The sequence below is a fragment of the Pteropus alecto genome, unplaced genomic scaffold, assembly GCF_000325575.1.
Source record: "Pteropus alecto unplaced genomic scaffold, ASM32557v1 scaffold311, whole genome shotgun sequence".
In the NCBI taxonomy this organism is placed as follows: Eukaryota; Metazoa; Chordata; class Mammalia; order Chiroptera; family Pteropodidae; genus Pteropus; species Pteropus alecto.
In genome coordinates this window covers 3,479,228-3,506,064 of record NW_006431916.1, presented here as the reverse complement: position 1 = coordinate 3,506,064, position 26,837 = coordinate 3,479,228, and the positions used below count along the sequence as shown (strand labels likewise).

General features: G+C 39.3%; 1 protein-coding gene across 1 annotated transcript in view; it reads right to left on the bottom strand.

The window, feature by feature from the left end:
* ATP13A5 (ATPase 13A5) overlaps positions 1-26,837 on the bottom strand; it is a 96,985-nt gene that overhangs the window by 39,889 nt on the left and 30,259 nt on the right. The window contains exons 7-14 of the mRNA XM_006906196.1: positions 25,149-25,283; positions 20,226-20,298; positions 19,217-19,345; positions 13,405-13,575; positions 11,009-11,166; positions 8,047-8,235; positions 3,152-3,213; positions 1,012-1,162 (exon numbers count right to left, since the gene is read on the bottom strand). Of these exons, the coding sequence (XP_006906258.1) occupies positions 1,012-1,162; positions 3,152-3,213; positions 8,047-8,235; positions 11,009-11,166; positions 13,405-13,575; positions 19,217-19,345; positions 20,226-20,298; positions 25,149-25,283 (1,068 nt within the window). The remainder of the gene's footprint in view (positions 1-1,011; positions 1,163-3,151; positions 3,214-8,046; positions 8,236-11,008; positions 11,167-13,404; positions 13,576-19,216; positions 19,346-20,225; positions 20,299-25,148; positions 25,284-26,837) is intronic.

Genomic DNA, 26,837 nt, shown 5'->3' with positions numbered 1-26,837 from the left:
CTACAATCATTTGCTTCCATTCCTTTATAACTCTGTTTAAAATAATATACTGTACTTGATATATTACTTTCAGTAGCTTTAGAACATTTTTTTTGGAGGGCAGCAGAATGTAATTAGCTGACTAATTAATGAATGAATGAATACCCTCCATTTGGGACACTTTACAATATGTACAGCCCTATTAGCTCATAGTTTCAACTCTCACCACATGCCGTGAGTGGGGCGGTGTTAAGCCAAATGCACAGATAAGGGACAGACTCGATGTCTTGTTCTGGATTTGGGGTCACACAACTAGAGACTGGTGGAGTTGAGAGGTCTTCCCGCCATGTCTTGATAGTTGCTAGGATGAGTTTATAACCTTCAACTGTCATTCACACTTATCTCAGAAAATTGAACCAGTTGGACCTAGAATCTTCCAGTTTGGTATCTGTACCTATGCTGCCTGATACAGTAGCTTCCAGCCACTTATAGCTATTCAAACTTAAATACTTTACTTAATTAAAGTAAATAAAATAAAAATTTAGTTCCTCAGTTGCCACATTTCAAATGTCCATTAGCCACAAGTAGTTAATGGCTACTATGATGGACAGTACTGCTTCAGTCTATTGTTTCTCTGATGGTGTTTTGAAGAATATTTGTTTTCTCTGAAACATGTTTTGACCTGTCAGTAAGGTTTCTGTGGTCAAATAGGTTTGGTAAATGCTGCATAACATAGTTCCTCTTGAATATTCACAATGTACCACAGTATACTGAAAAAACCTTGCAGATGAGAAATCTATTTAATTTGGTTTAAACAGCAGTTTTCAAATTCATTTGACTATGGAACCCTATTTGCTGTTGCACTCACTAATAGAGTTATTTGGAGTGGAGGTTAGGAAATTCAGACTTTCATTCACACATTATTATGGATCTTCACTGGACTTTAACCAAACTTAGAAAAGCTTTATCATTCCCAGGAAAGATTTCTTCAAGTTTTCCTCATTCAGGTGAAGCAAAAAACTATCACCTTACCCAGGCAGTGCCCTCAAACATTTTGAGGTCCAGTGGATCTCCCTGGATGGTCCCATCCAGAAGGATCAGAGAGTGGCAGCTGGCCATTGCGGCACACAGTGGGCCCCATGGCAAAGGCTTGCCCAGGGCAAAGCTGTGGACTTCCTGAAAACTGGTAGAGAAGATGATTAGTAAGCTAAGGTCTTCAACAAAATCATTTTGCACACCGTGTCCCTTAAATCTTACTAACAAAGTTTCAATACCTAACCCTTATGCTGAAAACCTTCAATAACTCCTCATGCCTTCTATGCTAAAGTCCTAATTCCTGAGCCTGGTATTCAAGGCCCTGTCTGCTCCAGTTCTATGTTACCTTATAGATTCTACTCCTACTAGGGTCTTTTATGCACAGTTTTTCCAAGTCACATTAAACTTCATGATATTTCTATATTTGTTCGGGTATTGTCCTGCCCTTGAACCCTAGCTAACTTGGTTTCCTCATTTTCTAACCAGAGTAATCTATCTGCAGACTGCTCTTCATAAAACTCTTCTTTGAGATGAATGTGAATTTCCTTCTCAACAAAAAGAAATTAGCCACTGGTCAATGAATACATGTAATTTCAGAGGCCTTGGATAGAATCACGACTTTTGTCAGGGGTTACTTGCAACCAGCCCACATGGTGGCAGCATTGCAGGAAAGCACATTGTGAGAAGGCTCAGTGCTGATACCTGCAAACTTGGCAGAGCTGGCTCTAGAAAGACACACACCTCAAGGCAAGATGTCTCTAGGCCAATGAGGTAACGGGAATGAGAAGGAAACCTGCCTGGTGGTTCCTTTTTCCTTCAAGTATAAGCAGGCATAGACTCTAAAGTATTTCTCTCTACTCAGCCCTTTGGCCTTTGCCCCTATTTCCTGAAACTCTTGGCATGGACGTCCAGCATCTCGTCTGTTCTCTTCTTTGATAGTACACTGGCTTGGTTTCCTTCCTCTCCTCTAATCTTAGAGCTGAATAGTACTATTGGCGAGTGGGAGAGAGGAGGGGCATGTGCAAATATCTTTTTTGCTTCTCATGGCTCAGACCAATAGAAGCCTTGCCTGCTGATTTGCTGAACAAAGGCCTGGCCTGTGCATCTGAGCAGCCAGGAGCAGAGACACATGAGTAGAGCTAGAGCCCTGGTAGTTTGTTGACGCCCAGACCAGGGATCTGCTGCAACATTGCACTGCCTGTCATCTGTCGTGACTCTGTCCCAGTGCTGCGTCTGAACCTACCATCATCTTAGGGGTACCCAGATGCGACTCCTTCAATGACAGCAGCCTCAGCCACTGTTGGGAGCCAAGGTGGAGTACCCAGAGCTTAGGTGCTGAGGCCTCTCCGCTCAGACTGAGAAGGCAGGTCACAGCCTGGAAACGAAGGGAGCCAGGAGCTCAGGGACACTCTCTGGGAAGGTGCACTACCTCCCTTTAGCTCTGTTCTGGGATAACATCTCTGTGATTGCCTTCTCCCCCGACTAGTGCCAGCTTTCAGCCCATGTCTGTAAAGATTCTAGCCATACACCCCTCAAAACCTATCTCAAATGCTACCTCCTCCAGATAGGTTTCCTAGATCCATTTATTTTCAAAATTATTTTCTACCTTTATTCACTATGTTATTGTAAAAATCCAAGACTGTATATTATCTCAAGTACTCATTATTATTTCTACCTCTCTCTTCTGTGCCTTAATGATAACCCTTTTCACAGCCTGTGTTTTACATTGAAGGTGAGTGCATTTGCACCCTTTTAGCCCATCAGAGTGTGAAATTTAAGGGAAGAGATGGAGCTCTTCCTTTCTGGATTCCCCACCACACTAGCCACCTAGGAGGTCTTTGCAGTTTTTAATTAAGCACAGTCTTGATTTCTTTCACTCTTTGTTTCTCTGTTTTATTCATTCAGCTCCTTAACCATCCACCTCATTCTATTCCATTTTTCACGTGGAGTTCGAAGGCCTACTTTTCCTCTCTGATTCTGAAATTAGAACTCATTTACTTAAAAAAAAAGAATAATTGAGAGCTGGCTCCAGCTAATTATTACACACGACATTATCCCTCAACTATGGAAGGATGGATTTGAGTAGCACCAAGGCAGCCTCACCAATCATGCATTCATTCTTCACTAAGGTGCCTACCAGTTGTCAGCAGTAGGGACAGTCCCCCAGAGGTCCAGCCCATCTTCTGTAAGAGTGCCAGTCTGGGAAAAAAAATTAGAATTAGTATAAGATTTAGAGTTTTTAATTACATTATGATTTACACAAAACCTAAGATCCCAAGAAAATAAGATAGATCTAGTTGTTCAAAGTCCTTCTTTATAAGCATCAAATTTTAAATCAGAGAAGGGCAAGTGATTCCCAAAAGACCATGTTGATAATTAGATAATTCTAGTTACTAGCCATTACAATAAAATGCAAGTATTTTGTTTTCGTTTGTTAGATTGCGACTTGTTAAATGAGAGAAGTTCAGTGAGTGGATATCGAACAAGAACCAGCTTTGAGTTTCAGTTGGCACTTGGTGTCTTTCTAGAGCAGAACTCAGAATTTTTTTCTTCCTTTTTCAGACTATTTAGTTCACAGCCAGCATCTAGTTCACACTATTTTCTAAAACATGGATAACACGGTGACTGTCCAGATTGATAATGAAAGTTTGATAAAGAGCTTTGAGACGAAAAAAAGAGCAACAAAGTGCTAAATAAATACTAATTAATATCCATAAATGGGTTTTGTTGTTAGATCAAGAGGAAAATGATGGGGAGATTTGATTTGCTATATTGTAGGGTTATTTGTTAGATAATCTAACAGAGAAAGCAAAATAGAACTGAGTAATATCATAGAACTTTTAATTTGCTCATTGTTTCTCAGTTGATCATTAATTACAGACTCCACTGTCTTTGCTAGGTAGGCTAACAGCTTTCGGCCTGCTTAACATCCACTCAGAGTAAAGAATTGGCTACAACTGGGTCAGCACTGTCAAGCCAGAGCAGAACTTTACCAAGTGTTGGGAAATATCAACACTGACACTCAGGTCTCTGACACTACTTTTTAAAGGTCATTTCTGTATAAGACATTGAATTTTCTAGTTTTCTATCAAATGACATCTTCTGTCATTACAGCATATAACATTAACATAGTGCTTTACAGTGAAGGGCTCACATGTTAGGTAGCTGGTCAGACATGAGCGACAGGGCAAATAAAAGAATAGGGGACTAGTCCAGAGACAGCCCAAAGAACATCCTATTGGTAGTTAGAGAATCCTTCCTGCATCCCCAGAGACAAAGGACGGAGGGTCATAGTCTTAGCTGGCCTAATCCGGCTACAGACACCTGCGCAGAAGGTACTACCCTAATTTGCCTACAATTTAAGCCTCATTATAATATTATGTTTATGCCTGAAAGTTCATGAATCTAATTATAGCACTGAATTCTGGGTAAGCACATGCGCACTAGGGAGAGTTATGTAGCAGCCAAGTGTCAATCAAAATGACCTCACTTGCCAATCACTTAAGAACTCCTTTGTAACCACCTATCAAGGCCCTAAATGTAAGCAGACCTCTCCCTCCCCGGGGTTTACAGCTCTCCATCTTCTCTGGCTGTAATCCGTACCTCCCCACCAGGGGTATGTATCCTTATTTCCACGTGATTAGCCAGTTTTAGGCTTGAACTGTCTTGCACCTTCTAACGTGCTTTTAACAAACAAATATTTGTCATATTCGCTGAGCTGAAATTCATTTCCTCAGCAGTGAAAAGGACCTAGAGGTGTGTGTTACCAGAACTCCAATCCCTCCAACGATGCTTTCAATTCTTACAACTGAGTAAACAGGGCAGAGACATTTTCATGAATCAGCCTCATGGCACAATGCCCTGTAGGATGGAGAGAAAGAACCAGAATCCAACTGTCTGGGGTCTTCCGCGAGACCACAAATGTTAAATGAATTTGACAAAGCATGTGAAAGGACAAAGCCCATACTGATTTCCAGACTGAAGAATTAAGAAATCTTTGTTTTATTTATTTGGACTTCATAGAGAGCTAACATGCCTGTGTGAGATATTCTTTGAAGAACAACAACAAAAAAATCCTACTCCTTTCATTTCCTCCTGCATTTTGTAAGGACTCCAACCTGTGTGTTTCCAAATCCCATTGAGTTGTTCCATTTCAAATAGAGTTAGCAACTTAATCCAAACTCAGATGGTTTCCTGGTGATTAGCTTACGTTTTTAAACATCAATATTTTGAACATGAAAACAGAGAAGATACCGCAGCAAAACAGAAATAGAACCATGTTATTTCTCTACATGAAAGTGACCCTTATACGATAAAACTGACCATAAACAGAAAACTAAATTATAGTTGAGGTTCTAAAGAGAATAAAATAAATAAAGAAAACTTGTTAGCATAAATACTAGCCCAGGCTTGGTCTGAATTGAATTGTTTTAGAGAACTTATAACAAATCAACATCAACGAGAAATATATATGGAAACAAATATACTCAGAAGCCCAGTGGTGGATATCTTCTAAATTGAAATAACACTAGATGGAAATCCAATTGTATACTGCTTTATTCCAACATTTTGCTTGTAGAGCTTTATAATGTGAAAGTTAGAAAGAAACTTAGAAATGATTGTAGCTCAACTTCCTATCTTAAAAAATTGAGACAAAAACTTAGCATCAAATTCAGGATTAGAGTTCTCATTTTGCTCATTCTCAATCAAGAGTTCTTTGCACTCTTGATTGGGATAACATTCCCATCATGCCTTCTGGCGTTTGGCCAAGCATGCTGAGTGCCGGTCCCTAACACAGACTAGCAAAGGAGCACATGAGGATGGGGAGGAAAGCTTTATATGGGAAGTAATAAAAACACTCTCTGAAAAATTAGTTTTAGAAACAGCCTATATTTTATAAACCTTCTCTTATATTCTAGACACTAATGAGGCTGCTGGGTAAGTCAGAAAAATTCCAAAGGGCTGATATCTGGCCCTGAATCTGAAAGGAAGCTGCTGTTAAGTTAACCTACTGGTTCCTCACTGGTGGCAAGAATAGAACTGAAATAATCTAAAAGATGTGCCACTTCTACTTGAGGACTAAGACTTGTCAAGTCTGCTCATGGTGTCTCTCCAGCTTGTCCTTTACTCTCCATTCTTGCCTCTATCGTCTAGGACAATGACAAGTTCTTCAGTTGCTTCCAGATAACCTCCTTCCTCAGTCCTGTCTAAATTTTGTCCCTTCTCACCAATTCCTCCAGATGAAATAACTAAAACACACCTATAAAAAAGTCACTGGTCTTTCTTAAAAAATCAAAAGGGCTCCCATGCTCCTTCATGACAAGCCCCCACTCCTTAGCTTGGCATGTCAGGCCCTAAGCAATTGGGCTCCTCCTCTTCAGCTACATTCTCTAACAAACAGTCCATATCTCAGCCATGCCCCGACTGACCCTGATCCCCACATGCTGCAGGCCCTCACATCCCTATGCTTCTGAGCTGTTCAGCTGAGCCTGGGGCCCATTCTGTCTAACAACCAAAGCCGCAGTTCAAAGGTAACCTCCCACCTGTGGCAGTAGCTGCATCTCGATGCCTTGTTCATACCTCTATTAAGCGCACATCTCACTGTATTATCGTTGTCTACACTTCCATTTATCTGCTTCCTCAGCTTGACCATGAACTTCTCAAGAGCTGGAAACATCTCATTAACAGGGCTCTCTGCGAATGTGGTTTAATCAAAAAGTGGCAAAGCCTTTATCGATTATTCCAATGCAAATGAACTGAAGACTTAGAGAGAACAAACCAGGGTCGTTCCATTACAACAGTCATACTGGCCTGCCTGGCTGCGTGCATGATCTGACCAGCTGACAGCTGACACTGAAGTCTCACCAGGCCCCCTATAGAAGAAGGAAGGGGTCTCAGGACCTGTCTCACAGCAGCAGTGTACAGAGCATAAAGAAACGAGGGCTTTGGGGATTTTACAAAGTGGATTCTGTGAGAGCCATGACAGTAATGTCAACTTGCACATAAGGGGAACACCCTTAGGGCATAACCGGACCACCCAAAACTACAGACATCAGCCCCCATCTGCAGGAGCAGATAAGCACGAGGATCTCACCTTGTAAGGTACATATAAGCTGAACACCTTAGACAGACGATGCTCAAGCCTGACCTGATGGCATCACGAATGACTGCACTAGAGCTGAAGACTCTGACCTTCTGACCCATCATAGCCACCGGCTTGGAACTGATATGCAGCTCCCTGCGCCGCCAGTCAACACAGCTCAGTTGGGAGACACTAAGAACTTTCATCCCTCTGCTCTGTCGCATAAGCCTCTGTACCTTCCTCTCTACGCATTGTCTGTTTACCTGCGTGGGTATCTGATTGGTTTGTTTATCTGAGAAGGTTTCACTCAATAAACCTGGCGTTGTGGAAAGACACAAATGCGTTCAAGAGTGTTACTTCGGTAGCCGCTTTTCTTGCTTGCAACAAGCGGTCTTCCCCATCTGAACATATTCCTCCTCTGCCACCTTTCCAGGGCCTTAAGCACAGAGACAACCTTCCCTAGTCCTGAGTCCTGATAGTCTGGGGAGCAAAGGAGAAAAGAAGAGCCATAGTGCATAAACACGGGCCATTGCCCACTCCCTCTCCTTCCTTAAACGAACCAGAGGGGGAGAAAAAATATGTTTATATAAGCTCAAGATAAAGCACTTCAGGCAACTGAAGTATTCTTCCTCATAATTTTTGCCCAAAAAAGCCAGTCAGTCACAAAAATTATTACAATAAGAGATTGTTTTGATGCTCAAAACAGGAACAAAAAATATTAAATTTTACAGAGAAGAAATTCATGATATGATGGCTAACCCAGTTCCTTAGGACTCAGTAAAGCAGGCTTCTAGAATGGGATCTCACACTAGCTCACTATGTGTCCTTCTCTGGCCTCAGCGTTCCCATCTGTAAAATGAGGGCACTGGACTGGATATTCCCTGAGGCCCCTCCTGGCTGTGCTGTGCCTCAAAATCATTAACCTCCAACCTGGGAAGTTTAGATCTTACTTTGTCAAAGCACACGAGGTTTATTTGTCCGCACATATTGATTCTCTGTGGGGAAATACAGAAGATTTTCTTTTTCATCAGCCTCTTTTGTGCATACACGATGCCTATGGTCAAGGCAGCTGGCAGCACAGGAGGGACAGTCACAGTGAAGAGGATCAGGGCCATGGTTGCAGTGTCTTTTGGAGAAGTCTGGGGAGGAGAGACATACAGGTTAGCCCAGCAGAGCAGGCTGCCACCCTTCCTGGCACTAGCTCTTGCGACACCACGGGAGCTCCAGAAGCTCAGAATATTCATAGTGAGTTAGCTCTCTTAATGGGGCTGAGTATTCTCTCGGCTGTCGCTAAGGACTGAACAAAGTGTCTCCCACTGCAGAAAAGGAGACTCTGATTCCTATTCCTTGCCCACCATGTCCCTTCCTGACTGTTTCCCTCCACTCAGCATCCCTTCCACCCAGAGTGCCCACCCCTTCTCTGTCCATCCACATGCCCTCTGGACTCGAAGGCACTGGGATTAGTCTTGAGTTGTAACATTTCACACAGTTGCTTGACTCTTGGATTATATACCTCTAGCCTCCAAACTCCTTGAGCACAGCAGATGTGACTTCTTCATCTTTAAAGTCATCTTTGAATTCATCTTCTTTATCTCTAGATAGAGAGCCTCGCACAGTTTTTGACACAGAGGAGGTGCTCAGCAGGCATACCGAATGAGTGACAACTTGATAAAAACTATAACCAAGATTCTGCCAAGATCTCAGCATATATTATCCGCTATAGGGAAGCCAATAATAAAAATAGCTTGCTCTCATTGGACACATGCTCTGGGGCAGTCGCTGTGTTAGGCTACATTCATCATTTAGTTACTCCCCACAACAACGTTATGATATAAATACTCATGTTTTCTCCACTTAGCAGATAAGGAAACCAAGGCTTAAACAAATTAAAAACTTCCCCAAGCCACATGCTAGTTAAATAGTGATATTTGAACTCTAGTCTGTCTGACTCCAGGGCACAAATGTGTGACCAGTGTTTTATGCTATCAAGTCAGTTCTCACAGAGTCAAGATCCCAGGTGATTCTGAAGAAGAGCCGATAAAGGCAGAGCCAAGAACAAATCACGGGGCAGCTTCTTTTATTTTTTTCACGTGCTCTAGGTATCAATGGCTCTACCATCTAAATGTTGCCTAAATTTTTATGAAACCGACTTTAATTTTGGCCATAAAATCCTCTTTTGATTACTGGAAACAGATTCAAGTTCAGTACATCTTTGGTCCAATCTCAGTTTATTGCAAAATATATCATTCCCTATTTTTCCCATCCATAGCCACAGAAGAGTTTTGACTCTGAGTCCGAGTTTTGAAGAGAAGAAATTCATGATCTGAGCCAGTGCAGACAGAGGCAAGAGCCAGTGCAGACAGAGGCAACCGACAGGTCACAGGTTTTGACCCACAAGAAGATGGCATCTGTGATTAACACTGCTGCTTTGGTGCATATTGGATGTTGAGTTCTGCCCAGGAAACCTTCTTTCCCCGTCACTTCCAAGGCTTCCAAGTCCACAGGAGAGGGTGTTCTTCTTGTTTTTCTGCTCTCCAGATGCAACAGGCATCAAATACACCACCTTGAATTCCAGTCCCACTGGCTTTGACAGTCTGCCTAGCTCTTTCCAGGGTCCATTATATTGGTGCCAGTATGTCTTAGCCTCCTCTGTCTTTGCCTGCCCTCAATTTGCTCCCTGGGGATTTATTTCAGATTGAAGTGACTACTTGGAGCTCAAATGCGAGCATGAACATTGCCTAGAAATTTATGTGACTGTGTCTTTGCCCACCAACATTTACCCTTCTGCCCCCGCAACACACACATAGAATGTACTGATTCTACTAGTTGAGGCACTGTAATCAGGCCACCCACACCCAGTTTCCAGTTTCATACGTATGTTTGGATCCTTTCATTCACATTTTTTTTTCTTCTTCCCTATGAGCCTATACTGCTAAGAGCCCAGCACGTCTCACAGAAGAGACTGCGCAGTTCATAACACAATCAGACCCTCAGGACCAGAAAGGACCTCAGAGGTCAGCTGTGACAACCCTCCCCTCTCCAGCCATCACAACTATTAAGAGAGACATCTAAATGAAACCAGACACCCTAAAGCTTAAAAGGAGGTGGAGATTCATGCATCAGGCAGCTCTGTAAAAGTAGATATTTAATTTTATTTCAGAACTTAACAAAACACAGGGCAACTCATTGACTAAATGGTGTGTTGGGTATGTCTTGAACAATGTACACACTCAAAAATGTCAACACTTTCAAATAATCTAAACTTCTAGGTATGGCATTCAAGATCTCCTTCAATCTGATCTCTTTCTACCTTGCTAGATTTAACATCTTAATTCCTTGCTGGTTTCAGAAGACCCATGTGCATTTCTTCCTTGTGTTTGTTTGTTCAAATTAGTATGCCCTCCCTGCTCTCTGATTTGATTAACCAAATCCTCGTATCCTATCATGCTTAAAAAACATGTATTTGGTCTTGGGTATCACCAATGTCACACATGCAGTAACCTCTCATTCCTATTCCAGTGGTGAAAGAAGCAGTGAACTTTGCAACCTTTTATAAGTGCACCATCCAATACAATTTTCACTAACCACATGTGGCTATTTAAATTTAAATTAATTAAATAATTAAATTAATTGCTCAAAAATAACTAATTAAAATAAAGTAGAATTGAAAATTTATTTCCTCAGTTATACTAGCCGCACTTCACGTGCTCAATAAGTACATATGGTTAAGGGCTACCAAACTAGGCAGTGTAGATACTGTATACAATATTACCATCATCTAAACAAGTTCTATGGGACAGTATTGATTCACAGAATGATGAGACTAAGAGGTAAACTTATCAATCCTTGTGTGTTAAGTCAAGCTCCTTGAGAAAACAATTCTATTAAAAAAATCTTACCCCTAGTACTTACTCCATGGTTTATATATATACCAAGGGCATAGAAAAAACCCACAACTCCAAGGCAGCCCAGGAACACTATGAACTTGAAGGCATCACTGTATAGTTTGAAGTTCAGAGGCCGGGGGTAGAGGATGGATCTCACCAAGTCCCCTTTGGCTGTATTGTAACCTACATGAAGATAATCATAAGTGGAGTAAGGTACTTTCATACATTTTTTTCTCCAAACCAAAATGGTTTGTATTGAATTAAGCATTGATTAAGAGAGTCATTTGAATACAGAATAAAAACAACATTGCTGTGACCTTACAGTGTATTAATATTTATTGTTCTTATAAGTTGCCATGGGCAATGAAGGTGTTCACTTAGCCCTGCTCAGTTTCTCTTGCTCTGGGTGTCAGTGCTTCAGAGGCTCACATTGCAGCTCCCCACTCACATGTGGGTTTGAGAAAAAGAAGATAAGGAGCTGAGGAATGCTGAGACCAGAGAAGCTGAGCTGCTGAGAGAAGACTTGAAAGTGCAAATATGTGTTGAAAATAATAAAAAATTAAGAGACAAGCACAAGGCAAGCAATTTCTTAAATATATATATGCCACTGTTCATGTCTTTCCAGATCCCCCGACTTTTGGTATAAAGTTCAAATTTCTAGGCATGGCATTTGAGGTCCAATTCAATGTGATCTACCCCTTCCTTGCCAGACTTATCTTTTAACTGTTCACTGGTCCCAGGAAGCCCTTGGGCATCTTTGCTTTGTGTTTTGAAGACACAATTAGCAGTCTTCCCATCTCTCTGATATCATTGGGTAAATACTTCCCATCCTTTCAGGCCTCGAAATGCCTCATCAAATAAACGTTCCTAGAATTCTACTCTTATACTTCATATCTAAAATAATTTTCCCATTCTTTGGAGTTCCCGTAACACTTGGTCATAAGACAGCTATCACTGCTCTGTGTTTTAGTTAGCTATAAATCCAGCTGTCTCGTGCACCAGACCACAATATTCTTTAAAAGCAAGGAGCACCTCGAGTTTCTTTTTCTTTAGCCCTCCCTCAATGCATTGCACTTAGTAGTTCCTCATTAATATTTAAGTTATTGGCAAAAAAAAAAAAAAAAGAATTGACTACAATATATTCTTGATACGAGTCAGTACTGTAAGTATAAAACATGTCTTAATCCTACTGCTCGATGAGCACCTGATCTCTTCAAACATAGCTTTGCAGGTTTTGGAGAAAAGGAACAGTTTCCTCTAAACTGTTGCCCTAATATTTTATAAGTTCAGACTAGGCTGTTTCCCTCATCTCTACCTATTAGCTTCTGCTTATCAGTAGGCTGAGATGTTCTCTTGCCTGCTGACTCCTTTAAACATAAAACAAAACTTGATTTTTTAATTTGAAAAAAATCAGGTAGAACAACTGGATCATAGACTAAAGTAAAGCAGAGAGATAGCAAACTGCAAGATGTGTTTTAGATCTGTGAATATGTGGGGTGGTGAAACACAAGCCATGGGTGAATACAAGAGCTGGGACAGATCACAGAAGGTGTTGGCCATATAACATCATGTAAAAGATTGGGACTAATATTGGTCATCTTGAAAAGTTTTTGAGCATGATGTGTGTAAACTGCTTCAAACTATATTTTATGAATGTGATTTACTGACAGATTGAGAAATAGCTTAGAGAAAGGTCGAATAAAATAAAGAAAGGGTATTTGGGGTGAAAATTGAAAGGGAACAGTCAAAAGAATATTTCTACTGTAATAGTTTACACAGGAAATGATGAAAGCCTGAAGAAAACACAAATCATGAGGATAAAGGAAAGGGTGACAGGAACTTATGAGGTATTTATATAGTTGCTAGGATGTGGAGCCCTATTTGGTATGGGAGAAAGTTAGAAGTTAGGATGATGTGAAGACACTAGTCAGATGGTTATGTTGTCAACAGAAAGAGGCCATAGAGGAGGATGAGTTCACTTTTAGATTCCTTGACTTTGAAGTGTCTGTGGGGATCCCAGGTAGGGGTATTTAGTGACCTAACAGCCCAGCAAGCAACTCTTTGAAAAAAAGTTGTTTTCAAGTAGTAGTGGTTGAAACTACTTTCTTGGTAATTAGTTAGAGGGGATGTAGAAACGAAAAGAAAAGAAGCCTATGGACACAAGGAAAAATAAGAAACTTAGTTTTGCTTTTGAAGAAGTGTCCTTTATCCCTGTATTTGCTTCATCATCTACCAGCGTTTTAACAATGAACCATTCAGTTGGGAATGGTAGCAACTTAGAATAACAAGGGTCTGATTGGAAACTAGTGTGGCTGTTAGTACCAGAATGTGGCCAACTCCATAATCCTAAATAAAATTTCCCTAATCCAAATTCCCCACCTCCAGTCATGGGCTAAATTTACAAAAGTGGAATTGACTAACCTGTTTGCAAAACAACTGCTTTTACTGGCCCCTGCCCAGAGGGCTTGACCTGGATCACTTCAGTTCCGCAGAAAAGGACATGTTTCCGATAGTCCTCAGAGCTGTGGGATTTCCACGGCATGGTTGTACCCGTATGGGGCAATGGAGTCTTTGTAACAGGTATACTTTCTCCTAGAAAAAGGTTGCATTTTGTTGATTATGTGTGAACTCAGGTAGTTATTTGAGCTGGTGCTTGCCATTTTCAAGAAAATATACAAACCGCAGCTATTCCACTCTTAATGCCCATCCTTTGAGTGAGATGACAGTTCTTAGGGATGCTGGTGAGGCAAGGTGTGGTACACTTGATTGTATTTCAAAAATTTACTTAAGACCTGCCTATCTTTTCCACACATGACGTACATAGTTTGCTGTTATAATTTTTAAAACAAAAAATTAGCAAAAAAATTAGCAGAAAGAGTTGTCGCTTAATTTTCCCGCTAGTGTTCTTTAAGCCCAGCAAGACTCTAGACAATGAAGGAGCAATAAAGCATGTGTATATTTATTGTTATTTGCCTGTCATTCACTCAGTTATCTACCCATTGATCCATTCATTCAATAAATATTTTTTAAGTGCTTATTCTGTTCCAGACACTGCCCTAGGTGCTGGGAATATAACAATGAACCAGACAGACAGAAATCTCGCCCTCATAAAGCCTAGGGAGCCAGGTTAGTAATTAATTAATTGATAATTAAAGCAGTAAATATTTAAAGTATAATAGGTTAAGTATGTTGATAGTACCGGATAATCCGAAAATCTAACCCAAACTGAGGATCGGGGGAGATTTTCTGGACAATTAATAAATGACATTTTGAAGGGAGAGTAAGTCCAACCAAAACAAGGAGGAGAGGAAAGTGTTCTTGGACAATGTGAGAGAAAGAGCATGATGTGCTCTGGGCACTAGATAAGTTGAGGATATTTGGGATGCTGAGTGTGAGGGTAGAGGTAAGCAGTTCTAGAAGAAGAGAGGTGAATGAGATATGATGCCATCATAAAATCTACAAAATATTCTTCATGATCTTTTTAGAGCTGGCAGTGAAAGATAGAAATCAGTATGACAAGATGGGACCTCTCGTTTCTCTTTATGGATGATCTCAGCTCCACTCTTATTAACCAACACCTCTAAAGTGATATATAAGTAATGTCTGCCTTCATCTTTCCGCTGTCCTGGGCTCTTGTTCTGTATCTCCCAAGTGTGAGCTGTTCAGTCCAACTTGGACATCCCACTAGCTCCTCCAATGTAACATATCTAAAATCCATGTCAATATTTTTATCTCTAAACTTCTTCCTGACTTTCCTATTTCTTTATGGTACCACTCTTTTGCTAAGTCATAGTTTTACAATCTCACAAACATCTTTGATTCTTCCTCTTTCCATACTCTGCTCTCATATGGAATGATTCTCCAAGTCCTGCTGCTTGTTCCTCGTTGGTGTGCTTCACCGAATCATTCTTGAACTCTTGCGTCTGGGTCTCAATGACTTCAATGGCAAATATAGGTTCTATCCCTCTTTCTAGATAATAACTTTGGAGGCAAGGACTTTGACATGTACAACTTTTTATATTATTTGTTTTCCCTACTAATAGATTCAAATTACATATTTTTGCTGAATACCTGGATTAAATAAAAACAATTATCCAGGTTTTTCTATGATTGTTTTTTTCAAAATTAGTTTTCTACCATGGTGCATTTTTTTATTTCCAAGGTACAAGAAGGTATAAAATTTTTATTAGTGGTCTTGAATATTCTTCAAGAAATTCATTTAACCAAACACTATCCTTGAGTCATTTTCTTTAAAACAATGATGATAGCAACTCATTGTGTGGATTTATCAGTTGCATTCTAAATGTCCTTATAAAAAAGGATAGAATCTTTTGACAAATCTCCAAATTACTGTACCACATTGTTTTGAAATCAGCCTTTGTAAAAGCAGATACTTACATTTTTAAATGTTTTTCTGACTTTAGATCACAGCATATTAATCCACAACCTATGATTAGACTAATATTAGTGAACAGTTTCTGCACACATAACCAACAGCATCTGGAAGAGGAAGCTATTCAATCATTAGAGATGGAAGTCATTGGAGTTGGGGCTCTAGACATAAAGTTCAAATCAGGTGATTTTTCAGAGATGATTTTCAAGTCTTTTTTTCCCTATTCACATATTAATATGGAGTCTCATGCTTGGCCTCTCTTGGAATCCTGCGAAAGAAGGGATTCATTTCCAAAAGTCTGAAGGTCTAAGTAGTATGGAGAGGGTTTCAGAAGGAAGTACACTTATCATCAACTGCTCAGTTGGCTTCCAGGAACTGGAGATCCTGGCTGATGTGAAAGGGAGATTGTCTTCTCCTTTGTCCCCGTAGCCAGATGCCTCCCCATAGTGACACTGTTTGAAATGCCATGTCCTTGTTTGTTTACATTTCTAGGACCATTAGACTATAAACTGTTTGAGGGTAGGGACTATTCCTCATTTGTCTTGGTGACTCCAGCACACGATACAGTGCCTGACACATAGTAGGCATTTCTGAACCTTTACTGAATAAATGAATGAATGAACGAATAAATAAATGAAAGAAAGGGAGAAGGGGATAAGTGAGAGAAGGAAAACAGGAAGAGAAGAAAAGATCTGACCTATCGATTGATTATAAACTTATCTGCCAAGATATAAATGTGAAATAAGCACTTAAGAAAATTCCTGGGTGTCCAACTCAGATCACTGCATACTTCCCACACATGCATTTCAAATAAATCAGTAATTTTAATGAATAGAGGGAGAGAGAAGGGGACTGTGTCAGAGTGAATACTACCCCCTCCACCCACAATTATTCCTAAGAGAATGAGAAGGCAATAGCTACAAGCATAGGCTCCGAGGTCGAAATGCCTGGGTTTAAGTGTTTTATTCTCTTCATAAAACTTACAATTGTTGGACATTTACATCTTTTCACCTATTTTCCTGTTTTCTGTCTCTCCACTAAAATGTTGGCCCCATGAGGTCAGAGATTTTATTTGCCTTTTTCACTGCTTTATCCTCAGCATCTAGTAGAGTGTCTACTCTGTAGTAAGGGCTAAAAAACATTTGTGGAATAAATGAATGAATGGATAAACAAATGAATCCATATCTCATCTCCACTACTTTGAAGCTGTATAAACTTAGGCAAGTTACTTACCCTTTCTGGGCCTTACATTCTCCCACCATATAAAGCTGTAGATTGAACGAACTAACACATGTAAAATGTCGGCACAGTGCCCAAGACATATAAGAACTAAGAAAAATTAGCTGTGCCAAGGGAAATTTTCAAAATATTCTTAGAATTTCCCCCATAGTATTCCTTTGGTATCTTGGCTGATTTGTGAGGAGCTAGACCTTGAAGAGGGTCATTGCCTCAGGAGACAGAAACAAAGAAAGACAGAAGAGTTGATAACTGGCTTTTGTGGTTCAAAAGTCATTCATAAGTTTGATTATAAATTTTAGAGACTACTTGAGAGTAAGAACAAAGCTTTCTATTCACCGTGCTTTGCCTCTACAACTTTTCTAACTAAACAAAAATCCCTGGATTGAGAGGTGGAAGAAAATCCAAAGGAAACTTAGATATTGTGTGTCCCTATGAGAAGAGGCCTGTGCCAAAGGAGGTATAGAAGCATCCTGGAAATTTGTGAAAATAAGTACTGAAGGCACCTGGGTCAGCCTCCTTTTCCAGGTAGATAGGCCTGGGACATTTCTCAGGCCCAGAGTGAAGTGGAGGCACCAGAAAGAAGAGCTGCCCTGGACTAGATTTCCCTCCCCCAATCCTTATACGATGTCAGGCAGCCAGATTAGGATCTGGAGGACCTGCTAACTTATGGATATAACCGTCTGACTTACACCAGATACTTCACACTGCAGACTTCCAACGATGGCAAAATGTGGAGCCAAAATAAAAGTTAAGCGTAGTTATAAAATAGAGTGAAGCTTCTTGCATAGCTGAGCTTTTGGCAATAAGAGGAGGCTAAAGAGATGAGAAGAAGGAAGATCTCACAATAGGCATGTGCTACAATGAGACAGAAATACCCGAGAGGCAAAAAGGGATGAGGCACAAAAAATGAAGACGGTAGCTTTACCTACCATAGAATCATCCCCCTCACTCTTATAGTTCCTCAGGTCTGGGAAAAAAATGCCACCTCCAATTTTGATTCTTCCACTTGCTAGCTGAGCAGCTCTGGTCTCTTTTCATCTCAGTTTCCTCATTTGTCAGTTGAGTATTATAATAGCTCTTAGTCTAATTTGTTTTATGCCATGATGAAATGAAATATAAAAGTTATGTATAAAACGTAAATTACTATAGCGATGCTAGGACTATTTGCTGTCTTTCTTCTGACATAAATAAAGACTTGTATATATGTAAATGTCTATTTTGCACATGGGGAAAAATATCTAAATGATATTTGTGGACAAATGCTCTAGGAATACATTTGCAGTTTCAGGAATCTAACCTTAATCAGATTGTTCCATCAGGATGATTTCCGTAAATATGTCCTGGGTGGGAGGATCTATGTAAATTGTGTAATAAAGTAGGGAATGGTGGTAGTTAGGTCTTTTTGAAGAAATTAATGAGAAAAAAATATATGTATTTCTGTTTTATGCATCTGTCCTTAAAATTGACTATTATCAGTACTTGGGTTATACAGATATTAATGCTGATGACTGTATTTTTTCAAAAACAGACCCTAAGAAAAATCATTTACCATTTAAGGTTATTTTAGTTCAGTTTTGCACACTTGTTTGAAGGCAGCATTGTTTACCATTTCTACTTCTCTGGTACTCTCTGAGATTTCCTTGGAATCAAGGCAAGCACTGTGTAGCCGAGTCAGTAGACCCAGGGAAGTCAGTACCACTGTTTGTCCTCCCTTGTCTTCTCACGGCCATGCTCTCTGTCACCAATGAGAGAAGCCATTCTTCATTGGCAGGCTGCTGGGAAACGTGAGACAGTCATTGCCTTTGAGTGAGAAGGACAGTTCTTGAGCTTGAGGTTTGTACACTGGGTACTATGGCAACATTCAGCATGAAAAATATGATCAGGACACAAATCCTCATCACTACCATTATAAGGAAGCAAGATTTTTGCACATTAAAAGGGTATTTTGAAATTATACTGGACATATTTATGTTTACCACATATTCTTACCTCATTTTGAAATTAAGAAGACCCATTTTTAACATGAAATCTGCTTGTGTTGAACGATTTAGGAATAGATAATGACTCTCTTTACATTTAGATGATGTTAAGAAGATCGCGTGTATATGTGTGAGAGTGTGTGTGTATGTGTGTGTGTGTGTATGTTTTCCTGTCTTTACCAATTTGGAAACAGAAAAATGCAACAATTCGTAAGCATAAAAGACAGTTTCTATTTTGGTGTTGCTGTATAGTCTCTTCTCTCATCACGTCCTGTGTATTTTTTTTTTTTTTTTACCTAAAGAATATTTTGCAAATAGTGTCTTATTAATTACACAAATTCAAGTGAACTTTACAAAACACAAGTGAGAACAAGAACAGTTTAAACCATAACTAGAAAACTGGCTTTCTGCTCAGTGAGATTATCTATGTGATTCTAAAGAACAGAACTGTAATACTGCCTTTCCCAAAAGTTCAACTCCGTCTCTTTCCCAATGAAACCTGGGGCTCTCAATACCTTAGCATAGGCCTGGTATAGGGCAGGTAAGTATATGTTGATCTGCTTTGCTAACAATTGTCCTAGATGTTGGACAGGAAAGAAGAAGCTCTATGACAGCTGCATACCTGTGAGCATGCCTTCATTCACCACACAGCTTCCATCAATCAGAACAGCATCACATGGCAATGACAGTTTTCCTGGAAGAATGAGGATATCTCCAGGAACCAAGAGATAGGACTCCAGCTCCTGCAAACCTACACAACAACAAAATTTCCATGACTGGCTAAACTTTTCCTGTTTTTATTTAAAAATGAAAGAGACTGAAAGCTCATGTCAACCAGTTGGCAAGAACTACCCTGCGTACTCACCCGCTCCAGCCCCTTTCCACTGAATCACAAATTCCTAGGAACCAGGATTAGATCATTGATTCCTGGGCCATAGCAAAGGATTAGCTGAGCCCACAGAAGATACTCAAGGGCATTGGTCCACAGAGGATTTCCCCTTTGCCGCTGCTTTCTGTCTTTGGCTGGGTTCTCGACCCCTTGTAGCATACTCTGTCCTTGGATTGGGGCCTGCTGTAAATCCTCCAGACACTTGGGGTGCAGCCCCTCACCCCTCGCAGAGAGCCGTGGCCACCTCCCACTTCCCAGGCTAAGTCAGAACAAATATCGAGTGTCCAGTCAGCCATTTACAAGCCTCATTCAGGCCTAGGTTCCGGATAACAGATCAAAATGTATGATGCAGGGTCTGATGGTTAGTTAGGGAAATCAAAAAGCCTTAAGAGGGCTTACCCAGTAACATTCACATGAGTAAAACGTGGAGGGCAGTGGAAATGCGAAGTAACCCAGACGTCAGATAGAAATGATTTAATCAGGGCTGGAAAGAGGGTGCGGTACCCAGGGTACAAAATTCAACAAGGCACTCTCTCTCAGGGTCCTACAGGTGCGGGTCAGCATTTGCATGACCTTGCCTTCTTAAATTCTTCATCTCAGATGCCTTGTTTGCCTCACGTTAGCCCCAGTCCTGGGTTCAATCAGAGACATTTTCCTCCTTGACTAATAATTAATAACAAATGAGACCAATTCCACCCTGAAATATCAGGATGTCAAAGACAGCAGAACACATATCACTTACCTTTGCCTTTTACGATGATCGCAACCTGGACTTTGTTGTGATCCTCCACAAGGTTGTGCAGCTTAACTGATTGCTACCAATTGAAAGTCAATGTTTAAATATTAGATAGTTTATAACCCGAAAACCACATGATCTCAATACAGTAAATGCTGAGTCTGCTGTCACAGCCAAACTGATCCTAGGCAAAGACCCAAGTTCAACTTTTGATGTTTCTTCTTCCCTGCACAACCCCTACTCCATTCAATCCCCTATTTGCAGCAGCAAATATGTTCTTTAGTTTAACAGTATTTCAGTCTCAGGGAAAATAATACACAGCCACTTTTCCCAAGGACCTAAACTAAAGCATGGAAACTTCACTTCTGGAGAATGCATAGTTAGATTGGAGAAGAATGAGATCACCAACTGGTTACTTCCCCTTCTGTGCCTCTGTTTCCCTGCCTGTAAAACAACAAAGCTGAATGTGATTTGTAAGTGGCTTTTTGCTGTAAGAACCTGTGAATATTTGGGTTGTGTTTTGATTACATGTAGAACAACCATCCCCTCCTTTATGAACTGGTGGATTTTCATATTGGGTAAGACCGTAGAGTTGAGTCGCCCTGCTCTGTTGGAATCCTGATGCTGCTACTTATGAGATATTTAGTCTGTTTAACTCCATTTTCCTCATCTTAAAGTGGAGATAATAACCCTATCTGCTTTATAAGGTTGTTTTAGTTAATTCTAACCTTAGTTATTCCTTTAGATAGTACTCATTACTATGGTAAGAGCTCAAAGAGTGTTAATGATTAATAAGAAAGCTGTGGTTAGGATAACAGTTGTCTGAGTAAATATGCTGGAAAGATTTGCTCGAGGAAAAATTCACTGAGATATCATCCTGTGTAAAGCAGAGGAAATGGAAACAGCCTGGAGAAGTGAAGGCAGCATTTCCTAGGATAACTCAGGAGACAGAAAGGCAGAAGAGAAAGGGGATGTTGTCCACACTGTTCTCCATACCAACCGTAGGGGGCACCATAAGCTGGAGAGAGTGGGATGTTGGAAGGCATCCTGGAAAGCACTACCCATCTTTATACCATGTCAGTTACTTAGATACGTCTAAGTAGAAGAGGTCTGAATGCTGTCAACAGTATTTAAACAGAGCTTAACCTAATTCAAATGTAAAACTTTTCCTTTTAGATGTTAGAGTAGATTATTTTTATCTATTCTGTGAATGATTTTTAACGGTACAAATGTCACCAGGCTAAGACAAGCACCACACACAATTATGCAACTTTCCTCTTGAGAGAACATGATGAATTCTGTGTTAATATTTATACAGAAGAATTTATTGTTTACTTCAGTTTTGCACGAAAAGCTAATTTTCAATCATTTGGACCAATTGAGTGGAAGAAGTGATATTACTGTTAGGCGTATATTCATTGCCCTAACTTGACTCCCTGAGGCTTGCCTGTTGGGGGAATCCATGTTAATGATGGATAACAGTGAGAAAGTCAGCAGTATTCGATGGCCAGTACACTAGATCCCATCAGGATTCCCGAGGTGTGAGTCAGGCTTATCCACTAGCCAGCTATGTATCCTTACATAAGAAATTTCACCTTATAAGTTGTTTCCTCTGTAAAAAGATGACATTGAATTGGATCACTTTCAAGTTCTCTTCAAACTCTAAAATGGCATTACACTGATTTATTTTGCATATCAGAGATTTATTCAAAACCCCCAAGGCTTCATAGAAGAAATACTCAGGGTATATAAATGACTCAAATTTTTATTCTTTTTTTCAAACAGTTTAGAATATTAAGCAACTACTATGTGTCAAGCACTATTGTAGGCACTTAGAATATACTGCTTAATTTTTTTAACCCTTAGAGTGATCCTATAATGAAATGTTATTATCTCCAATGTATATATAACATAACAAACAAACAAACAAACAACCAGAGCTTGAAAATGTTAAAGCAACTTGCCCACAATCATTTAGTTACTAAGTATTAAGATCGACAATCAAACCTAGGTTTATTTGACTCTAAAGCCTTTTCTGTTGATGAATATGATCTCCCGAAGTGCTTGAAAACAGCTTTTTCTTTAAGAAGGCAAACATCTTTCCTTACAAATTTCTTTATTTTCTTGCTTAGCAGACTCTTTTAGTCAATGCCACGATAACTTCAACCTGGCTGAAGAGGACGATAATCAACACATTTGGAAGTGGTGAAGTATGAGTTAATAATGCTTGACTGTAATTCTTAAAACTCATTATGGATTTGATTATCAGACTTAGAATTCTGGTAACCTGCCATGCTTCCATGCCTTTGCTCTCGCTATTCCTTAGAATGTTCACTGCAGTTTTTTTACTAGCAAATTCTTTCTAATCCTTCACATAAAGCTCTGCTCAAATGTCACTTCCACTGCATAAGTGTCTAACATCCCCAAAAGGAATGAATTGTTCTGCTCTCTGTGTTCCCACTTGTATTAGTGCACTGATCACATTCCATTATAGCTATCTGTTTTCTTGTCAGATCTCCTTTGCAAGTCAAGTGGTTCAAAGAAAGGACCACGGATCTATCCATGTATCCTCTGAAGTCTATCACATAGTAGGCCCTCAGCAAATATTTATTTAATAGAACTGAATTATTCTACTTCTCCCAACAACACTGGAATAGGATAATTTAAGCATCCTTTCTGAGCTAATGTACTCAGAAACTCTACAAACACAGGTTTCTATGACAACCAACTAGCGAGGAGAAAGCAAGTGCTGTGTTGTTTGCCATGATCTCGAAGCTCGCAGCCTGATTTTCATTAGGCACCCTCTGGTTCTCCAGTCCCTGTTTAGTGAGACCAGAATCAGTTTCCAAGACTAATTTGCATAGTGTTATTATTCTGCATCTGTTGCTGTGAATTCTTATGTTTGCTGTGGCTGGATTTTCTCCAGAGATGAGTAATGAGGGCATTAACTCAGGTGTCTCTTGAGCCTGGTTCAGTCATGAATGAAGCACTGTGAGCCAGATACTCTCAGTGCTATTTCTAGCAGCCACCGGTGGAGCCAGCAATGGAGTGTGCAATACAGTTCAATGGAAATATAGTTGAGTGTCAAGGTTTGCACTCGAACCTGCGTCAAACTTACTAGGAAGGGACTGCACAGGGTGTTTCTTGGCTTAGGCAAGGTTAGTTGTCTCTGTGCAGCATGACTCTGCTGACAGCTAGAACTTATCTTATGTTTGACTTCATCCCTACCTATGGTGCTACTTTGGAAAGGGCTTCTGCTAAGGAAATATTGTACATGCAGTAGAATTTCTTTTTATGAGGAGCCGGAAGCCCTGACTCTGTCACAAATCCACTTTATAATCTGGAACAAGCTCCCTCTATCTTAGTTTCCTTTTCTCTAGATGAAGACTGAAGTTTCAGACTAGGTGGTTTCAATAGTTCAACAGAGATGACAGATTGACACAAGTACCATCATTTACCACGTCTAAAAAGCTAATTCTACAGTCAAGTTTTCAAAAACATACAACAAATACAGTTAGATGTTCTTTTTCAGGTTGCCTCATGATTCAGTCAGATGAATCTTAAGTGAAGTGGTAGACATTTTCTAGAAAGATGCTATAGGAATCTAAGACTTAGCAGGGCTATGAAGTTATAAGTAATATTCAGCTAAATACTCTTTCAGAATTATTGTTATGCCATTTATAAGACAATTTTTTTAATCAAGGAAGATTTTAAATGGCTATAAGATGAACGATGATGGTAAGAGAGAAGGAAAGGTTATAAACAATGAACTTCCTATCACCTATGAGAAGAGTTTGCATCACACAGGAGTCTAGGAATTAGTAGGACATCCTAAGAGAGGCCTCAGAAGTAAAGGGAGATGTGACACTCTTAAAAACCATTTCTGATTGTGCAATATGAAAGAACATAGGTTGAAATACTGAATTTGAAGAGCTCAAAGAAAGAGGGTTTGGAGGCAGATGAAAGCATGTGGGCACTGCCACCTTCTCCTTCCAGTTGGCCCAACCAGGGTTTTTTTTTTTTTTTTGAGATATTGATATAGACATTAGTAAAGGGAAATTCTCTCTCTTCACCTGAGATTATAGGCCCTGAAAGAAATATATACCGGAGACTGCAGTGACCATCTTTGCCTCTATATGGAATACTTCTATCTGCGTGTACAGAACACATATAGTAAAATATTATTTCTGAAACTATAATTTCTAGAAAAATGAACACATGCTTGAACGTTAGGGCAATATTAAATTATTAAATTATTAAAATTATTAAATAATTTAAAAATATTAAAATATTAAATTATTTTAAAAAATTTTAAATGTCTACTTCTAAGTTCAGTCGTAATTATTGAATCAGACAGATAATGAATAGTTTGAAGACTAGCACAAGTCCACAGACCATACTTTGAGTAGCACTCTGGTAAAGCAGGGTTAAGAGAAAAAGAGAAATAAATTCCTAATCATTGTTTGAGTTCTGTACCTAGATCTATCTATGCCTATAGTAAAAATGGCCCTGAAATGGCTTATCTGAGTGGCTTGATTATGCTCAGGTTGAGTTTCTGTCACTGCAGTCTTGACTAATAAAACACATGGTTAAGATGCTGCCGCTCATTCTCCTAAAATCTATGTCTGGCATCATTAATCCATCACAACATTCTTGCCCATTATGTTCAGACACAGCCTCAAAATGCTTCTAAATATAGTATTCAACATAGCCTTCAGTTGATAATCAGAGTTTGCAAAGACATTGAAATCTACCTAGTATTCCTGAAGGCCTCCTCCTGAGATCCCACGTTTAGTAAGCCCTAGCTTTTTTCTTTGTTATGACATATGCCTAATAAAGCAACTCCTTGTTGTCAACGAAAATTCCATAGATTTTGCTTCTTATGCAGTCAGGAACTAAACAGAATTCAACTGTGACTTTAGCTCTTACCTGTCGCAAATCATACACACTTAAGATAATGGAGATAACAGACAAAACGATGATGGCCACAGAGTAGTCTATGTAACCTTGAGACAGCCACAACGTTAAGGTAAAGGCTTGGAACACGTAGAATGGATTTAAAACCTGCAAGTACAAAAGAGCATCTAGGTCACTTGCATGGACCTTAGTAGCTGTCAAGAAGATGTCATTTCTTTATAGAATGGCATTTTCCATTTTTTACAACATGCAACAACCTTTAATATTTAAGAATGCACTTAGAACTCCATTAATCTTGGTGGAGACAATGTCAAGCACATAAAATGTCATATTGTGGAAGCAAAATTATTTTAAGCGCTCAGAGCCATGGCCATAAATTGACTAATTTTATTTATTATGAATTTTCAAAAATTTGTTACCAATAACAAAATCCAACAATTTATCCTTTCAAATAGATTTATTCATGGAAAAGAAATATGATTCAGTCTCTTTTCAAAAAAAACTTCAATCAAACTTTGAACATTTTTATTGCAGGTTTTTTTTTTCTCATGTAATCACGTGCTATAGAATTAGTCAAGTTATACAATGGAAATTAAAGATTCTTTAATCCAGGTTATTTAAAAATAACATACTCTTATGTCACAGGTCTTAGCAAGATCCTCTGAGAGCCAGTCAAGTCAGCATAGGCCTTCCCTTGAGTAAGGAGAAATAGTGAAGAGAAAGGTCTTACCCAAGTCTTCAGTGAAAATCACAGTAGAATGTATCACCAGCCCCAAAGCTGGTCATCCATACAGATATACACTTGGTATTATCTTCAACTGTTTTTATTCCCTCATTTCCCCCATGATGGCCCTGCTGACTTCACTATTAACAATGATAGCACAGAGGGCAACTTGAGGGAGTGGAGCTAGAGAAGGTCATGTGGTGTATGTACATGATAGCAAGAATTAAAGAGCCCGTCTGAAAAAAGCAAGGATTTTTTTCTTGGTGAAATACTCTTTATGAAGATTATAAATTAGATAAACTGTTACCTAAAACCAGTGCCATTCTTTCTTACTTCTACTTTCTATAATTCTCTAATATATTAAATAAACTTCTACTTTGGTCCTAAAAATAAACTAACATTTGGTTAATAAGCTAATAGGCTATATCCTAAGAGTTTTTTAAACCCTTAGATATATGCTGTACATTAAAAAGGTTTTGTTCCTTAACACACATTTCTTATTATTTCCATTGAACCATGCTTTTCTTAAAAATTATAGCTCTTCTGTTGGCTTGGCATAAAATACTTTAATTGTATATTAAGCACTAATGATAATACGATTTTCAATTTCTACAAACTCGGTATAAAATTGGTTAAATACTTTTTGTAGAAGAAACAACACTATTATAATTAATAAGGTTGCCTTATTCAATAATTTTTGAAACCAAATGTGAAAAAATAGTTTTACTTGCTTTTTTCCTGCTAAAAGCCTAGTATATAGGTGCCAGAAAATATTAGCACTTCTTTCAGAATAGACCAATGACACCTGGGAGAGGTGGCAATTTGAAAATGTACTTGAATAAGAGGTTTAAAAAGCATCCCACTTTTCCATAATGGCAGATACTGTGCATATGTGGAAACATGGGGTATATGGGAAATCTCTGTACCTTCCACTCAATTTTCCTGTGAATCTAAGAAAAAAATTCTAATAAAAATTT